The sequence below is a fragment of the Phascolarctos cinereus genome, unplaced genomic scaffold (genome assembly GCF_003287225.1).
Source record: "Phascolarctos cinereus isolate Bilbo 61053 unplaced genomic scaffold, phaCin_HiC Scaffold_1;HRSCAF=81, whole genome shotgun sequence".
Lineage (NCBI taxonomy): Eukaryota > Metazoa > Chordata > Mammalia > Diprotodontia > Phascolarctidae > Phascolarctos > Phascolarctos cinereus.
This window is the reverse complement of record NW_027555514.1, coordinates 94,163,112-94,183,310: the sequence shown is the minus strand read 5'-3', so window position 1 is coordinate 94,183,310 and position 20,199 is coordinate 94,163,112. Positions and strand designations below refer to the sequence as shown.

At 37.4% G+C, this 20,199-nt stretch overlaps 1 protein-coding gene across 1 annotated transcript in view; it reads left to right on the top strand.

Annotated features, from left to right (window-relative positions):
- The window catches only part of CNTNAP2 (contactin associated protein 2), a 1,976,042-nt gene that overhangs the window by 1,665,958 nt on the left and 289,885 nt on the right, over positions 1-20,199 (top strand). Inside the window, exon 15 of the mRNA XM_078153085.1 lies at positions 12,859-13,029. Within this exon, the coding sequence (XP_078009211.1) occupies positions 12,859-13,029 (171 nt within the window). The remainder of the gene's footprint in view (positions 1-12,858; positions 13,030-20,199) is intronic.

Genomic DNA, 20,199 nt, shown 5'->3' with positions numbered 1-20,199 from the left:
TATCTGAGATTAACAAGGCTAGTGTTAGGCAGCAGATAGGTAGGCCATTTGGAGGCCCATATTCAAAGCCTTTCCAGCTTGAAAGGACCAGCCACAACTTCCACTCTGAAAACATAGCCTTCTGGGACTCAGGACCAGTCTTACCCCAAAAGGAAGCATCAGAATAAGACCTTAGTGAAGTATATGATGTCAGTCATGTTTATTATGTAAGGGTTGCCAAGGTGTGGATCACTTGTTTTAGTTAACATTGATGTTTGCTATTGAGGTCACGGTTTGCCCACTGTAAGTAAATTATAAGCTCCTTGAGGACAGGGAATGTTTTTCATTTTTCCTTTATCTCCCTGGTGCTTAATGCATACTTTCCATGTACATAAGCCTTCAATAAACTATGGTTGGGTTGTATTTGAGTAGCTAATCCCTGGAAAATCATACTAACTTCTTCAATCAGCCTTTCATATAAAACTAGACTTAAAGATGCACAAAACAACTGCTAATAGGGGAAAATTAAATTAAGAAAGCAGTTTCTTTATAAATGAAAGACTTCCACAAATAGATGCAGATGAGTAGGCAAACAACACCTGGTCTATTGTTATATCTAGCATGCAGGCCGTGATATCCAATAGGATAACACCAACAATATCGGCATTTCTAAATTTTAATGGTCCTCTTCAGATTTGGAATTTATATTCAGAAAGTTAGCCTTTTTGAAGTGTGATCTTTTGTTCAAATGCATATATCTATAGCTTGACCTCTCTATAACCCTGAAGTAAATTGTTTTCCCACTATAAAAGTAATCAGTTCTTCCAGTGGCAGGAATCACATTTCAGATCATACATTTTGCCAAGCCAAGTCCAATACACATTGTTTAGCACTAGCCAAAAAAAGTGAAAATAAAGTTTTGAGGAAAAGTTTGATATGGGGCTAGGGACAGGGAAGACTAGATTAAAAAGAAGCCAACAATAGAAGTACAGAATTGTGTTATCTACTTAGAAGAAGTTGAAATTTAGAAATCAGAGAATGGTACAGCCTTCTGCCAAAATCTGGACCAATGAAAACCAGTGTGACTTATGTCTCAGGAGTAGACCTAGAATGCTGTTCTGTCCTAACCAAGACAGGCAATGGGAAGACCCAGATAGAAAGGGCCAGATTATTTAGTGACCAGGAGAGCTTGGAGAGATTCCTAGCTTGGACTGCAGATAGAAATGGAATAATATCAGAGAAAAGGACATAATCTAGGTCTAGGATATCAAGGTAGGGATAGACCTGGATATGGAATTTACTTACCTCAGGTGACTGGACAAATCTAGAACTGAGGTTTTAGATGAAGCTAAGATTCTAAATTGAAGCTAGATTCTGAACTGGCAGTCTATGCTTATAGTTGCCTATACTACCTGCCTGGATAAACTCTTATATTTGTAGTGAAGAACTTTTGTGCACTCTAGACACCTGATCTGAGAATGTATTTTTAAAAAATGTCTTGGTGCTTAAGAGTTGTACAGCAAAACAAGTTACAGAATCGTGGGCTACATTCTTCAGATGGTCACCTTGAAGAAATAACTCCTCAGTTCTTTAATGATAGCATGGCAGCAAAGCAAACTTTTAAAGCCTAATTTATTATGACAAAATATGCCAGTGTTATCCTGACCAAAAAGCTGTTCCTTCCATTGCAATTTTTTTTACATCCATCCAGTGGCTTAAGGATTTTATTTTGTTTTGATTTTCCCCCTACAGACTATGTCCTTTAGACCATGCCCATTCCCCTTTGCTTTATGCTTCCTTAGTTGTGGATCTTGGGTACATCCCATGTTCAATCAACCATTGAGAAAGACACAAAGGTATTTTCACACAGCATGAGATCATCTTGGGAAATGAATAATGTGCCAGTAATATATTATAACAGTATAGCTTATTAATTGAATCTAAGTGAACTTTTCTTACCACATAGATCTGGTTTGTTGCAATTCCATTTTCCCTAAGCTTGGCAATCACCTGCTCCAGACAGACAGATAGATAGAGATATGTAGAGATAGATTTATATACATACGGATATGTGCATATGGATATATGTGTGTGTATGTCCATATATACAAATATAAATATACATGCCTACACATTCATACACACACGCGCACACACATGTATACTTTCTGAATTGCTAGATTTCAGGTATGATGATTTGGTTTGAATTAAAACTAATTTTTTTTTCTCTACAGCAACCTCAGTCCTACTCAGGCAGTTCCCTTGACCTCTCTGTCAGAACTCCCCTCACTAAGCCTTTCTCAGCCTAGAAAAAAACCCTGCAGTAAGTGCCTGAACACATGAAGTCCTGTGGCCTTTCCTTACCAATCTCTTTCTGATCAGCCATTAGACTCTTTTCTGGCTGCTTAGTGAAGCCCTGAAATCTGAATCAAATCATCCTGCTTTCTGCCTTCTCTTAGTATCTGGCACTCTCTACAGCTATGCCCTGCCCTGGCCCAAGTTTGAATGGAACAATCTTTCATCTATAGGAAACTAGCATCTGCAGAATAGTACACAGTATGGTATGGAGTGAGGCAAAAAGGTAGAGGCTTCTCTCTTTCTCCCCTTCCAGATTGTCCTCCCCCTCTTCCACCCCCTCCTCCTCCCCCTCCTCCTCTCCCTCTCTGCCCCTTTCCCTCCTCTTCCTCCTCCATGTCTCTCTCTCTCTCTCTGCCTCTCTCTTTCTCTTTCCCCATGTCTGTCTCTGTCTACACACACACACACACAGACACACACATACACACACACACATATATATATAATATGCATAAAATAGATATATATGTGTGTGTGTGTATGTGTGTGTTTAACCTTCCTTTCTTAAAGTATTTTAGATTTAAAAACATGGCCTCAAGTATTTCTCTCCCATGAAGCCATCCTGAATTTCCCATTTGTTTGCGCTCTCTCCTTTCTAAAATTTCCATGTACTGTATGTATGAATGTACATCTTGTGTTCTCCCAGTGAGTAAACTATTTCTCAGGCATCTACTGCAGTGTTTTGAATATTGTGGATACCTAATAAATGTTGGCTGAATTCAGTTATTGAATTTTAAATCTGGAAAATTATTTGGGACATTAAAACTATACATATTATAAGATTCTTCTACTAATTCCCAACTTTTATCTTTAATTCACATTATGTAGTCCAATTTGTATCAAGATATCAAGGCAAGTAAGCAAGAATCAATTAAAGCCCTAATATGTGCCAAGAGCTATGCTGTGTGCTGGAGATACAAAGGAAGGCAAAAATAGGCTTTGCATTCAAGGAGTTCACAGTGTAATGATGGAGACAACATGCAAACAGCTATGTATAACCAAGATACATACAGGATAGATTGGAGGTAATCTCAGAGAGGAAGGTCCTAGGATTAAGGGGGATGGAACAAGGCTTTTTGCAGATAAATTTTATCCAAGACATGAAAGAATCTGGAGAAGCTAACAGGAAGAAGATTCCTGCATGGGTGACAGCTAGAAAACAGAGAGAGAGAGAGAGAGAGAGAGAGTATTATAAAGTGGAGTGTCTGTGCAAGGAGCAACAAGGATTGTAGCGGAGTAAGATATAAGAAAATTGGACAGACAGGAAGGTGCTAGATTGTGAATGACTTCAAAAAGCAAACAAGATTTTATATTTGAGACTTGAGGTAACAGGGAGCCATTGTAGTTGAATGGCAATGGATGGTACCATGGGCAAACTTGTGCTTTAGGAAGATCACTTTAATAGCTGGGTGGAGGATGGACAAGAGTGGAGAGAGACTTGAAGCAAAGTGAGCAGCCATAAGGCTATTGTAATAAGCCATGCATAAGGTGAGGAAGGCCTACATCAGATTAATGACAGTGTGTCTAAGAGAAAAGGGGACATGGAAAAGAAATGCTGAGAAAGCAGAATCAGCAGGGTTTGGCAACAGATTAAATATGGAAGGGTGAGAGAGAGTGAGGAAGCAAAGATGACGTTCAGGTTGTGAGCCTTGGTGACTGGGAAAAGCAATATCAACAAGAATAGCAAAATTCAGAAGAGAGGAGGGTTTAGGGGGAAGGAAAATGAGATCAGTTTGGGACCTGTTAAATTTAAGATGTCTATGAGACACCCAGTTGGAAATGGAATTTGGAGATTCAAGAATATAGATCAGGAGAGAGGACAAGGCTGAATAAATAGACTGGACAATCATCAAAATGGAGATAATAATTGATTCCATGGGAGTTAATGAGATCATTGAGTGAAATAGTATGGAGGGATTAAAAGACCCTCTATTGTTAGTGGGCACGATCTTGATGAAGATCCAGCAAAGGAGACAGAGGAGTGTTCAAGCAAGTAGAAGTAAAATAAGAAGAGAACAGTGTTTAAAAAAAACTAGAGAGAAGAGAATATGCAAGAGAAGAAGGTGATCATCAGTATCACAGCCCAAAGTCAAGAAGAATAAAGATTGAGAAGAGACCATGAGATTTGACAATTAAGGGATTATCAGTTCCTTGAGAGAGGGCAGCTTTCATTGAATTATGAGGCCAGAAGTCTGACTACAAAGAGTTAAGAAGAGAACGAAAAGAAAGTGAGAACAGCTAGTATTGATGGACTTCTCAAGGAGTTTAGCCACAAAAGGGAGGAAAACATAAAATATATTTGAAATGCCAGAAAAAGTACAGAAAATACAGACAACAACAGCTAAAGCACAAATATGACTGATCAAAGCATTTAACATCAAACCCAATATCTCTACACCTCAGGTGCATATATTGAGTTTAATAATAATTCATAGTAATAATTCAGGAGCAGCTAGTTGGCGCAGTGGATAGAGCACCAGCCCTGGAATCAGGAAGACCTCAGTTCAAATCTGGCCTCAGACACTTGACACTTACAAGTTATGTGACCCTGGGCAAGTAACTTAACCCCATTGCCTAGCTAACAACAACAACAACAACAACAACACAACAACAATAATAATAATAATAATAATAATAATAATAATAAAACATAGTAATAATTCATATTATGGCTGACTAGTACTACTATATGATACCAAGGACAGTTCCTATGATACCCTGCCATGATTCAGAATAGTGTCTCTTTCTCTCTGTCTCTCTGTCTGTCTCTCCATATATATATATATATATGTATATATATATATACATATATATAAATGTATATATGTGTATGGATGTATACATATATGTGTGTGTGTGTATATATATATATACATATATATAAATGTATATATGTGTATGGATGTATACATATATGTGTTGTGTATATATATATATATATATACATATATAAATGTATATATGTGTATGGATGTATACATCAATATGCGTGTGTGTGTGTGTGTATATATATATATAAAAAATTTCATCATTTCTGATGACTCAAGATTACTTTACATTTATGTGCCATAAATCGTTTATCCATTTCTCAGCAGGTAGGCAGTGCCTTAGTTTCCTTTTTTTCTCTTATGAAAAGATTTATATAATTTTTTTTTTACATATGGGTCATTTTCTGCTTTCTTTACTCTCTTTGGAATATATGCCTAAGAAATGCTTTGAAAATGTTAAAGCATTATCAAAATGAGTTATTATTACTTATAGACATTTACATATTTCTTTAGTGCATTTATTTTGTGGTTCATTTAATATCAAAACTTATAGTAAAATCTTTAGAAGTCATTTTAATCAGTAGTATTGGCCTTCAAATTTAATATGAAATCCAGTTAGTGCTTTTATTGATCATTTGTTGGATTTATATAGTGTCTTTCCTTCAAGTGGCCCAATGTGTTTATCAGCATTTACTGTTAACAGTGTGCTCTTCATTCCTGAGCCACATGTGTGTGTATAATTCAAATCCATACACATACATACAACACACACACACACACACGTGCATGCACACACACTTTGATATATAAAAATGCAGTTGTAAAAGTAGTGTGGATGGAGTACTGGTGTGGGAGTAAGGAAGACCTGGGCTTGAATCCCCTCCCTGACACTGAGTTCTTAGGGGACCTTGATCAAGTCCCCTTCAGACATTCTTCTGCCTAGTCAAACCATGCTTCTTGATGTTGCTTGTACATGACATCCCAACTCTGTGTGTTGTATAGGCTGTCCTGCCACTCCTGAAAATCACTTCCTCTTCACCTGTGCCTCTTAGCATAATTTGCCACCTTCAAAGTTCAGCTCAAAGACCACATTCTTCTTGAGGTTGTTCCTGCCTCCCCAGCTCTACTGCCTCCTCCCACCCCAATTACTTTGTACTTATTTGTATTCATCTAGTATATGCTAATATTAGCTTATCCTGTTAATAGAATCCTTGATAAAATGCAGGTTCCTTAAGGATAGGAATTGTATATTCCCAGGGACTAACACAGTGCTTACCTAGCACAAAGTATGTGCTTAATGAATGTTTACTGATTGATGAATTGATTTGACTTTACTCCTTTTTGCCCCAGACAATTTCTTGTGACTTCTCTGCTAAATCAAGACTGGTATCTGAGTCAGTGCAGGGAATTTCCACACAAGGAGTTTCCCATGCTGATGTTGAGAAAAATCACAGTTCTTTCTCATGTACATGTGGTCAGCATATGAGCCCATCATTAAACATGTTACTTTTCTAGTATATTATTAATAAAGAATTTACCAATTCATCTAGAACAAGGGTAGGAAACTGGCAGTCTTGAAGCCACATTTGGCCCCTGGTCCTCAAGTACTGCCCTTTGACTGAATTCAAACTTCACAGAACAAATCCCCTTAATGAAAGGATTTGTATGGTCACACAGCTTAGTAAGTGTCTGAGGCCAGATTTGAACTCAGGATGATGAGCTTTCATGTATGCATGCAGTAACTACTAAGCAGAATCATTTTGGACAAGTGACACAAGAAAGAGCCAAACTATGATTTGATGTCTGAGGAAGGAACAATCATTTCATGGGGATCACTGACTGTGAATTAGGTTTTAGTGAGAAAGCTTCCTATTGTTAGGAACTGACTGGGGCATAGACTTATACGCTTATAGGTCTAGAACTGGAACAGACTTCAGAGGCCATCTAGTACATTTTACAGGGGAAGAAACTGACGTACAGAGAGGTTAAATGACTTGACTAAGGTCACCCAAACAGCACAACAAGATGTAGTATTTTACTCCAGAACCCCTGTTCTTTCCCCTTTACTCCCGCCGGATACTCCTACCTATATCTATCAGCAGACTCATGCTTTTTCCACCCTCAGAAACCAGTCGTAGCATAAAAAGGTAAACAGTAAAGGGAATCATAAGAGACTTAATGAGGTTAAATTGTTTATATTCCTGCACGGAAAGATGATATTTGTAATTCATAAGACCTTTCTCATTATTAGGGTAGTTAGAAGGAGTATACGTAGACAGTGGGTACAAGTGTCAGTTGAATATGAAGGGATAATATCTAAAAAAATAAAATTAAGGGATGAGAAATGAATGTATTGAGAGAAAGAGAAAGGAAGAGATAGAATGGGGTAAATTATTTCACATAAAAGAGGCAATAAAATGCTTTTACAATGAAGGGTAAGATGGAGGAGGTAAGGAGGAATGAGTGAACCTTATTCTCATCAGAATTGACTCAAAGAGGGAATAACACACACACACTCAATTAGGTATAGAAATCAATCTTACCCTACAGGAAAATAGGAGGGGAAGGGATAAGGAGAAGGGGGGCAGTGATAGGAGAGAGGGCAGATTGGAGGAGAGGGTAATCAGAAGCAAAATACTTTTGAGGAGGGACAGGGTGAGAGGAGAGAGAATAGAATAGTTGGGGGGAATAGGATGGAGGGAAATACAGTTAGCAATAGTAACTGTGAAAAAAATTTTGAAGTAAGTTTCTCTTATAAAGGTCTCATTTCTCAAACATATAGAGAACTGAGTCAAATTTATAGAAATAAGAGCCATTTCCCAATCGATGAAAGATAGGATTAGTTTTCAGATGAAGTAATCAAAGACATCTATAATCATATGAAAAAATACTCTAAGTTACTATTGATTGGAGAAATGCAAATTGAAATAATTCTGAGGTAAAACTTCATACCTATTAGATTGGCTAATAGGACAGAAAAGGTAAATGGCAAATGTTGGAGAGGATGTGGAAAAAATGAGACATTAATGTACTTTTGGTGGAGTTATGAACTGATTCAACCATTCTGCAGAGCAACTTGGAACTATGCCCAAAGGGCTATAAAACTATGCATACCCTTTGACCTAGCAATATCACTACTGATTTGCCTGACTGGCCCAGCTGGCCAGCTGGGTCCCCATTCAGGCAGCTGAGACTACTCAGAGGTTATTGTTAGTCCTTAGTTCTTGAAGAGGACCGTGACATCAGGGAGATGATGACATGACATGCAATTTAGTGAGGGAGGGCTGTTCAAAGTTACCAGCCTCACTTTCTCCTCCAGTGTCATCTGGGTCCAGTGGCGCAATAACAATCAGGGGGGCTGGAGATGGCCCAAGATGCAGTGAGAGACCTTAGCCCTTTGCCAGTCCTCTCCCCTCCCCTTCCCTGCTCTCCCCTCCTCTCTCTTATCCTTCCATCACCTCCACTCCCCTCTCCTCTCCTATTACCTGAGGGTGTTATGCCCAAAGGAAGGGAATTTTTGATGGCCGAAAAATACATAGTTAACTTGGGGTTTACTGGCTAGATTTCTCTCAAAGACCAAGGCTTAAGCCCAATTCACTCTGGATCCTGTGGATTGGACAATAGGTCCCAAGCACCACTTAATGGTTATTTTGGGGCCCTCCTGGCTCAGAGTGAATGTAAATAGTAACTGTTTCTCTTTTGGCCAGCAACCCTAAGGGTCTTCCCCTCCTAATTTGAATTTTTTTTTTATTAAAGGGGCCATCACTTGACTCATATGAAATATACTGTATACAAAGTAAATAGCAGTATGGTAACATGATCGACTGTGAATAACTTAGCTACTCTCAGCAATACAACAATCCAGGACAACTCTGAAGGATTTATGATGAAAAATGCTATTCATCCCCAGAGAAAGAAAGAACTGATGGTGTCTTGAATACAAATTGAAGCATACTTTTTTTTACTTTATTTTTCTTGAATTTTTTTGTCTGTGTTTTCTTTCACAACATGAGTATTATGGATATGTTTTGCATGACTACACATGTATAACCTATATTGAATTGCTTGCCTTCTCAGTGAGGAGGATGGGGAGGAAGAAAGGGAGAAAATTTGGAACTCAAAGTTTTTAAAAATTGTTCTTACGTGTAACTGGAGAAAAATAAAAATAAAACACTTAAAAATTAAATAAAAAAGAAACCAGTCATAGCACTAAGAAGGAAACATTTAACATGTAAAACTAGAAGAGACATATGAAGCCATCCAGGCCATCCCTCTTATTTTATAGATGAATAAACCAGATTCCAGGGAGAATCAATGATTTCTCCAAGGTCACAGAGCTAGTAAATTGGAACCCCTGCATCATAAGGTAGTAAATTCAGTATCTGAGCCATTATTGGTGCTGGTGCCCTGTGCCTGTTATTCATTCTATTTTCTTAACTTCTAGTAGCCTTAAAGTTAGAAGAACACATGCTTTTCTAATATGTAGCCCAGCTGTACAAATAAAAAATGCGTACCAATAATGTACACAGCCAGTAATGTAAATGAAATCATGGAGAATGAAAATGGCAGAGCTAGTCAAGATACTGTCCAGGACTCAGCAGCCTTAACATTTATTAATATTTATTGACTAACCATAACATTCAGGTCACCATAGAATAGGGTGACATGCAAAGCCACAAGGTATCTAACCTTATTTAGTGAAACTGTACATAGCTGAAAGGAATAGTTATTCTATTTACTTGGTGGGTTTTGTGAGGGGCAGGAAGGGTATTTTCTTCTTTCTTCTACCCATGGACCAAATAAACAAGGGGCTATAGGGAACAAAAATGAACCTATCTTAATATGGCACCTAAATCCCCTCCACCCCTGTAGGCAAAAGGACACAGCCAGTCTCTGCCTCGAAAAGGCTTCCATTTTCTGGGTTTCTGGACTTTTTTCAGTCTGCCATATCTATACCTTGCTTTTCAGAGGGGAAAAAGTGCTAAAATATTAATCTCCACTTATAAAATTCATCTGTTATCCTCTTTCTTCCAGTATCTTTAATCATTTTTAGTAATTTAGGCTCCTAAAGAGAATGCTGTTAAAAAAAAATTACAAGATTACTTATCTGTTTGTATGCTGTATCTGTCCACTCGAATACTCTATATCAGTTGAATACAAGTTGCTTAAGAGCAAGAATTATTTCTTATTTTGTCTTTTTGTGCTTAGCAAATGGCATAATGCCTTTGGTATACTATGAACTTGGTAAATGCTTATTGGATTGAGTTAAGAAGAAGATAGAGTCTATTCCTCAGTCTAGGTTTTCTAAATATTATTCATAGAAATTATTTAATTTATAGACTGTTTCTGAGAAAAGATGGAATGTTGCTAGGACTCTGAAGGGTAATGTGTCAGAAGATAACATTCATTTGGAAATTTTATTCATGATGATGGTATGGTATAATGGAAAGAAGGAGAAGGCTAAGGTTCCAATATTAGGGCTGCCACTCTGTAAACTTGGGTATAACATAAGAATCAGATCATTTTAGGTCTATAGCTAGAAGAGATATTCTAATTCAGCTTACTCATTTTACAGATGAAGAAACTAATGCATAATAATTTGCCCAAAGTCACACAGGTAACAAAAGAAGAATTTGAACCCAGGGAATCTACTGCTCTTACCACTGTACCACATTACCTCTTATTTACTTTGCCACTCTGAACTTCAGTTTCTTCATTTATAAATTATAAGTAATAATACTTGTACTACTTAACCCAGAGTGTTAATAATTATAATAAATGTAATATATTTATAATATTTATAATAATAATATATATAATTATAATAAATATAATATATTTCAGAAGGGTAAAAATTAATATGTCAACTGTTATTGTCATGTGACTCACTTCACATCCCAGTTCTCTGAGATGTTAAGTGAACAGATTGGACTGACTGGTACCACACCAGGCTGGAAAAGTTGGCTGTCCTTGCTGGGGCACAGCAAAGGCCCCGATTTATACAGTCTTGATTAGGTTGGGCAGTATCAAGGAAGGTAGGAATTAGTCAGTCTGGACAAGGGTTGTGGTAGGTAGAAAGACACAGAGGTGGAGATGTCCAAAGCAGTACATCAGGAAGACATCAGATGGAAGGAGTTCTGTGCTTGGGTATATCATTGGGACAGAGTATTGTGACAAAGGCTAGCATCTAACTATGGTTTTGTATCCTTGAATATTGAGGGTATTGAGGTTGGCTTTGGTCTCCAGACGGAATTTTTTGGTTTTGTTGTTCTTGTTATTGTTACCATCATCATCATCACCATCACCATCATCATTTTTGGCTAGGAAGATCCTCATTTGAACCCTGTGAAGTAGGTACTACTACCCAATCTTACAGATGAAAAAACCAAGGCCTGGAGAAGTTTACCTTACTCAGGATCACTTAGTTTGTAAGCTTCTGAGACACAATTTGAACTCAAGTCTTCCTGACTCCAAATCTAGTACTCCAGTCTGCTGGGCAGACCCCACCAAATTATGATGGGCTTAATTCTTCTAAGGTCCAAACTTTTTTTTTTTGGTGAGGCAATCAGCATTAAGTGACTTGCCCAAGGTAGCATAGCTAATAAGTGTCAAGTGTCTGAGACCAGATTTAAACTCAGGTCCTCCTGACTCCAGGGCTGGTGCTTTATCGACTGTACCACATAGCTGTCCATGGGGTCCAAACATTTAATCTTCAGCATCCCTCAAGCAATTTCTATGTCTATTTTCAATGAGAGGTTCTCATTGTCTAATATGAACTAGGGCACCCTAGAGCATACATGTGTCCAGGAGGTCTAGTCATTGGTATCCATGTCTTCTTATTCATCATACAGTTAGTTCTCTGGAAACCCTACCACTCCTGAAGCAAAGGTAGGGGCTGAGCAATGTGGTACCTGACCTCTAAAGGCCCTTCCAACTCTAAAATTGTATTTGTTCATGATATAATGGCCAGTAATATTTTCCATTACTGACAGCTTTACTTAGCAAGTTTTTCAATGTTTCTCTGATGGACTCGGTCATTCCATCCTGCCACCAATTCAATAGCAGCTATAACTGATATTACTCAGTGCTTGAGGAATGTCTCTGGGGCAAAGACAAACAAGAGTGGTGATACAGGAAACTTAAATGTTCAATTTTTGGTTTGTGCTGAAATATCTTACAAGAAATATTTTATATGAATAGAATTCATTTTAAGACAAAACTTTTCACATCATGCATGTATATTGAACTAAAAAAAAGCACGGCTTAGTGTGGATAGAAACTAAAAGAAAGCTATTAGCGATCGATGTGGGCAGAGAGTGCACCCTTTGGAGGAAACATGCAGAGGAAACCTACTCTATAAATATAACAAATAATCAATAATGGTACAAATTGAAGATTTTGTGTGGAATTTGAAGGCTTACCCTTCTGATTAAAATGACTTCCAAAGATTTCAGCGTGTAGTTTTGGTATTGATCAGACCCCGAGAGGTACAAATTAAACAAAGGATTTTGCCCTGCAAAAGTATGTTGAAAGCCAACTATCACTCTTCTGCAAAACATTTGTCATTTTCCCTTTAGAAAGTCAAAACTGTGTTTGCTTGTGAGATTTGGTGTCATCATTGTTAAGAAAGATGAAGTAAAATGTGGACTCCTTACTAATAGAGAAGATTTACTGGAGTTCCAGAAATGTGCACTACTTAGGTTCTGGCTGTATAGCCCCTAAATTAAATATATTGTCTTTTTCTTCCCTTCCATAGGGAACTACTGGAATGCTGCTTCATTCTTTACACCATCATCCTACCTTTACTTCTCCACTTTCCAAGGGGAAACAAGTGCTGACATTTCTTTCTACTTCAAAACTTCAGCTGCTGATGGAGTGTTTCTGGAGAATCTGGGGAATACAGATTTCATCAAACTTGAGCTGAAATGTGAGTTTATTCTGTTCAGAACCCCAATTAATAACCATGGGGGAACAGTGTTGGTTGTGGGAATGCCATCATTCTGGTTCTGTACTTATAGAAAACTCGAATATATAGTTAGTTTCAATCTCTGTTGAAACTCAAGTGATACTGATGTTAAAGTGATTTAGCCAGGTTAAGCTAAAGTGAAGAAGTGGCGTAACAGTGTAAATAGGTGTAAGAAAGGCTTGAGTTCAAGTACCATCTCTGCCACATGTTAGCTGTGTGGCTAAGAGAAAGTCATTTAACCTCTTACTGTTAAAGTAAATCTCTAAGACTATAGTGACCAATGAGGAAACCGAGGCTCAAAAGGGATAAAATATTTGCCTGATGTCACAACATGTCACATCCAAGGCAAGATTTGAACCCAGGTCCTTTCACTGTAGAATCAGCTCTTTCTTCTGTACAACACTGCCTCTCAATCAGCAGCAGTGGAGGGGAGTTTTCCCAGAAATTCCTTGGGCTGTAAGCTTACAGATCTAGACCAAAATCCAAATTCCAGTGTGGTGCTAATAGAATAAAGATTTGATGGAAAATTAATGTTTTCTACTGTACTGTTTTGGTGAGTCCCAAGTCTGTCTGGATGTTTCTGGATATCTGGAAGTATCTTGATATTGAATCATTTCTGTAGAATAACACAATCACATTTATTTCTCAAAACTCTCCATATTCAGAGGAAATGTGATGGTCCCTTTTGCTTCTGAAATAAACTAAAAAATCCTCAGATTGATATTCAAAACCCTTCACAGGTCAGTTGCCACTATCATTTCATGCTCCCCTTTGTTGTTGTTGTTGTTCAGTCGTTTTTGTCGTGTCCAACTCTTCATGACCTCATTTGGCGTTTTCTTGGCAAAGATACTGGAGTAGTTCATTATTTCCTTCTCCAGATCATTTTACAAATAAGGAACTGAGGCAAACAGGTTAAGGGACTTACCCCAGGTCACACAGCAAGTGTTTGAGGCTAGATTTGAACTCAAAAAGAAAAGTCTTCTGACTCCAGGCCCAGAACTCTATCCACTGTGCAACCTGGCTGCCCCATTTACAGTCTCCATTCCAGTCAAATTGGAACCTTATCCATTGTGCATATACTACATTCTATTCTCCTTCCTCCATTCCTTTTTATAAGTGATCCTCTATCTCAACTATAACTCAACTCAACTCACTTTCTCTACTCTACCTTACTAATGAAAATCCCCTTTTTTCAAAACACAGTTAGGGAGCATAGTAGATAGAATCCTGGGCCTAGGGTGAGGAATCCTTCCTCAGACACTAGTTATATAATCCTAGGCAAGTCATTTAACCTCTGTCTGCCTCAGTTTCCTCATCTGTAAAATGGAAATGATAATAGCGCCTACCTCTCAGAATTGTCATGAGAATAAAATTATACATGTAAAGCACTTTATGAAACTTAAAAGTACTGTATAAATGCCAACTGTAATTATTATTATTATTGTTTATTATTATTAAACAACTTGGGTTTCACCTCCTCTATGAAATCTGTCTTGATTCCCTCAATCATTACTACTTTCTCCCTCTTCAAATCACCTTGCATTACATTGTATAGGGATTGTATACAACATTGTGCACTAACAAGAGCACTGAACTTGGAGTGACAGGACCTGAGTTTCAATCCCACTTGTGCTACTTAATACCTGTATGATATTGAACAAGTCCTTAACAACTCTCTGGACCAGAATTTCTTCATCTGTGAAATGAGAGGGTTGTATGGTATATCTGATCTTCCCAACTCTCAGTTTCTGCTCCTCTGATGTGCCCACCACCACCACCATCACAATCACCATCCCAATGGAAAGTAAACCACTTGAGGATGAAGACTTCTTGCTTTTTATTTTTGAATCTCTAGGTCCTAGCACAATTCATTGCCCATAGCAGGCTTTTGGTGTTTGTTGAATCGTTGCATGAATTGAGGCATGAATTATTGAATTCACTTAAAGCCAACTGCAAAGCTATCAAAATGGAAGTTAAAGGGGAAAGGGAAGCACTGAAGAAATGAAAGTCAAGCACTGAAAGTGAGATGTCAGAGAAGATTTTGGAGAGAAATTGGGGGAAGACAATAGAACAGGAAGAAAAGTAATTTAAAGGACATTTTGGAAGTTACTGGAAAACAGAGCATGGCTGATTAAATAGTTTCAGATCAATCCTTTTTTAACTGTATTTTTTATGGTTTTCACCAACAGAATATATACTTCTGCTAAAATAATTTTCAAATGTCTCAGTGGAATGACTTTGAAATTAATAAAATCAAAGGGATGGAGATGGAGACTAGAACTGGTACTGTGATTTCATCGATAAAGAGAACTTCCAGGTAGAGGAAACTTTCTACCACTGCAGGTCAATCCTTTGTCTGCAAATTATAATCTTTGAGAGTTGACTAGAATACTCAGTAGTCAAAGCCAGCCAGGATGTCAGAGGCAGGACTCGAACCCAGATTTTTCTGAGTTTGATGTCAACTCTGTACCCAGTATTCTACCACTAATCAAGTAACTCAAAAGCTGACTCGTATACTTATCTTTTTATCACTGGAGAAAAATAGGTTAGGCCAGGAATAATGTATAAGGATTTTTTTTCTTTTTCACAATTTAATAATAAATTTAATTTTACAATTTAATAATAAATAAGATCAAAGAATCTATGTTTTCCCTGGGACACTCACTCAACCAATGAGGAATGCAATCACTGATAATAATAATTTAATAGCATTTATACAGTGCTTTAAGATTTGTAAAGTGTTTCACTAGTATTATCTCATTTTGATTCTTACAATAACCTTGAAATTAGGTACTATTTTTATTCCCATTTTAGAGATAAAGAAACTGAGGCAGAGAGGAGTTAAATGACTCACCAAGGGTCACAAAGCTAATAAGTACCTAAGGGCAAATTTGAACTCAATTCTTCCTGATTCTAACTCCTGTGTGCTTTCCACTGAAGTTGAGTCACTGGTCTTCATGAGTTACTATGACTAAGAAAAAAAAATTCTTCCTACAATAGGCCACCTTCAGATGATGCATTTCCTTACCACCATCCCTACCTAAACTGGGCTTTGGATAACAGTTGCCAGGCTAGTATTTGAAGCTTTTCGTGTTTAGTAGACCTTGCATTCCACCGGCATAGCTTTGGAGAACCAAGGGTCACGATGAGGCCTTGGAGTAGTGGAGGTCCAATGGTAATGAGACAGTTTTAAATTCCATCTGTTCAAATTGAAGGATAGGAGGAAATGAAGCAGCTTTCTAAGAAGAAAAGATATTAGAAAAGGGTAAGGGGCACCATTTGAAAAGAATGTTTTGAAAAGAGTGGCAGAATAGAGAATAAAGGCAGAGGCCCTGAATAGGAAATGTAAGAAAGTCATATGTAAGGGGATAGATAGCACGGAAGGGATATAATCATAAAATAGAAATGAAAGGATTGGATTTTTAAAGGTTACATGAAATAGAAGAGTTGAGGCTAAACAGAGATTATGCGGCATGTGCTGCATAACAAATTGTTGGCCAGAGTCAACATAAGCCCAACAGAAAATTCAGGGGAATAAAAGAATATGCTTGCACAAGGGAATCATTCAATTGAATTCATTCAATCAGTAAACATTTATTAAGTGCCTACTATGTGCCAGGTACAGTGGTAAGTGCTCAGGATACAAAAAGGGGCAAAAGACAATCCCTGCCCTCAAGTAGCTTACATTGTAATGAGGGAGATAACATGCAAACAAATGTATACAAAGCAAGGTATATAAAAGATAATAGGAGATAATTAAAAGAGGAAAGGCTGGAATTAAGAGTGTTTGGGAAAGGCATTCAGTAGAAGGTTCCATGTTAGTTGACACTTAAAGGAAGCCAGGAAGGGTTTAAGGAAGAAGAGTTTCAAAATACCTGATTTCTAACTTTAAAATCACTTGGAGCTTTTTTGCTTTGCTTTGGACCAGTACAAATTTATGTTGATGTTGACAGAATTGTCTATTTGGTTTGCCTATAAACTATGGATAGCACCTTGCTGGTATGGGAGAGGAGAGTGGGGGTGGGGAGCAGAGATAGAGAGAAAAAGGATGATAAACTTCGTAAGGATATAGGCCCTGTAGGATAACAGAAATCTTGTGCCTGCTGTTCTAGGTTTTTATCACATTGCCACTTTCCATATATTTTGTGGACTAGCTACACTGGTCTGATCTCTAAACCCTGAACCCTCTGTGTTTTCTATTGGCTCTATACCTTTGTTTATGCTATTTGTTACACATTGTTTGCCCTCCCCCTTTTTACCTATTGAAATCCTTTTCATCCTATAAAAACCAACTGAACTGTCATCTTTTCTGTGATGCTTTACCTAATCTCCCTAGTGAGTAATGCCTTTTCTTCTGTGACCTGGCATTGTACTTTGTTTTGCATCTTGCTAATGCTAGATGATATTGTGTATTGCAGTTATCTGTAATTATGTCTTATCCCTGAACTTGATTATAAGTCTCCTGAAGTTGAAATTGTCTCATCTAAATTTTATATTTATTCTGGTACACAGTAAATACTATAGGTGCTTAATAAATGTTTATTCTGTGAATGGATTAAATCAAAAAAGAGGTACAGAGCATTCTGAGAGGTCTGAGAAGGGAGTAATCACTTTTGGGGGTAGAGGTGAAATGGGAAAGGGACCAGGAAATGATAGGTAGGTAACATTTTGGTAATTCCATACATGTCCCAACAGGTATCCAGATTCAAATTGAATCTCAATGCAGCATGTTCTTTCCACTGTATAGAGTTGCTTCCCAGAATATATGCTATTACATGTCACTGAAAAAACAGTTAAGAGCACTAGAATACCAGATTCAATATGTATTTATCTGTCATCAGTAAACAGACAGGAACTGTCCAGTGCTGAACAGTAAAATCCAAATATGGAAAGATCACTCAATTTGAAGTCAAACCACCTCGCTGAGCCTCAGTTTCCTCTTCTTTAATATGAGATAGTTGGGCTAGATGTCCTTTTCAGCTCTAAATCTATGAACCTGCAATTGTTTTTGTTGTGTTAGCTGTATCATGTATGTCCGTAGTAGGGTTGTAATGATTTTGGAGAGAGCTAAGGCAGTAGAGCATATGTTTACACTTGCAATTCCATAATAAAATCTTGTTCATTTCCCTTTATGAACCATCTAAAGAGGTACTTTAAAAAGTTCCCCAGGCCTCTTGTAAGATGAAAAGTCTATGACACACAGCTGTTGATCTCACCACATTTAAGACTCAGATTTTTATTTTATCCTTTACCTAGATAATCCCTGCTTTACATTTAACACAAGAGTTTGTGACATTCAAGGGGTAAATCATATTATCTTCTGGCCTGTCCTTGAGGTTCCCTAAGCTGCTCTGGCTATGAGGAGTTAAAATGTATTTTCAAAATCCTGTGAAATCAAGAATATCAGATGGGAAATCATTATTATATATTATTTCCATCGGGGTTCAGAAAAACACAAAGATAGTTGTCTTGTGGGTAGAAATGTACATTTCATGATTTGAGAAAAAGCTTTTCAGTATAAATGATAAGAAGTGCTTTCATGAAGAACACAGTGATAAAATGCTGATAAGAGCATGTCTGGGGCTTTTGGCTGGCCCATTTATCAAGCACTCCCCTTGCTGACTCTTCCTTGTCAAGACCCATAGAGCAGCTGGCAGAGATGGAGAATTCTCTCCAGCCCATTTTCTTCTTTACATAGATCAGTAAATCTAAAGGACCTAATTGTTATCACTGCAGTCAGTGGACAACCAAGATGGTTCAGGAGGAGGTAGCTTTTGGTGTTAATGTTTTCTGTATTTCTCTCCTCCTTTTGCTTTTAGCTCATTTTTTTCTGACCTCACTTTATCATAGGTGTTCAATTTTTACTTTCCTTTTCAGACTTCCCTTCTCTAAAGGACAGTTTTAGCCTACATATTTTCCTATGATGACATTTCTCTTAATCATTTACATTGTGCCTTTTTGTCAGAGTCCAAAGCACACTGGCTTTCTTATTAATGAGTCATATTCTAGTGTGTTCACAAGATTCATCTCCACATTTTAAAGAGTGTGGAGGAGTACACATGCACGTGCACAAAAGAAAATTATAATGATTCACATCCTCAATAACAGTTGCATTTAATACTTTCTCTTTCATAAGAATTTATATCCCAAATGTTTACTATGTGCCAGTCAGATGCCATATTCCCCTAAATGAAATAAATCAAGAGTAAGCTCAATGTATCACAGGTTTAGAGCTAGAAGGGACCTTAGGGTGAACTAGTATAACACCTGCATTTGCAGATGAGAGAAAAGGTCTACAAAAGTTATGTGACTTGCTCAAAGTCACCCACATTAAGTAATTCTCTTTTCTCAATTACAAAACTACCACACAGTGATATTTTGCATTAACTACAGAAAGTCATAAAACCAAGCAATGGTGGAACTACTGGAGTGAACTCTATTCTTAGTCTCTTGAAATTGAAAGAGCCCTGGCTGTCGCACCAGGATTTGAGTGGCATGTGAACTAGGAAAGCTGAGGCGAGGCTGGAGGAATGAAGGGTCATATTAAAATCAAGGAAGTCTTCTCTTCTTCAGTTTAAACAAAACTAGTTCTTTCAACCAGTCCTCATAAAGAAGGACTATAAGTTCCTTTACCATATTGGTCATCCACTTCTAGACACATTCCAGATTACCTTTTCTGAAATTTGGTTCCAGGAAGGTTTTTACTTTTTTCTAAGGATTTATTAGATTGTTTTGTAACAAGTTTGCAGTTCTTGATGTAGTTTTCCATTTTTTAACCATACTCCTCTCTGTGCTTCAGTCTCCCTTTTCATTGAGGGCTTGAATGGTCCTTGAAACACTCAATTTCCTCACATCAATAGCACAACAATATCTCTACTGGTTGTTCAAATTGACATATGTAATTGACATATGCTCTTTATTTAGGAGCTAGAGTTTTGACACATTTCCTTGGAGTAATATCCATTTTTAAAAGCCACAGATTTAAAACGGCATTAAAGACAACAATGAAATGTGAAATGTGTGTGATAAAAAACTGAGCACATGAAATATAAAATACATGGAAGAAAAGTCTATCTAGTCAGTCATTCTAAGTTAGCCTAGTTGTGCCTATGTGTACATGCACACACAGAT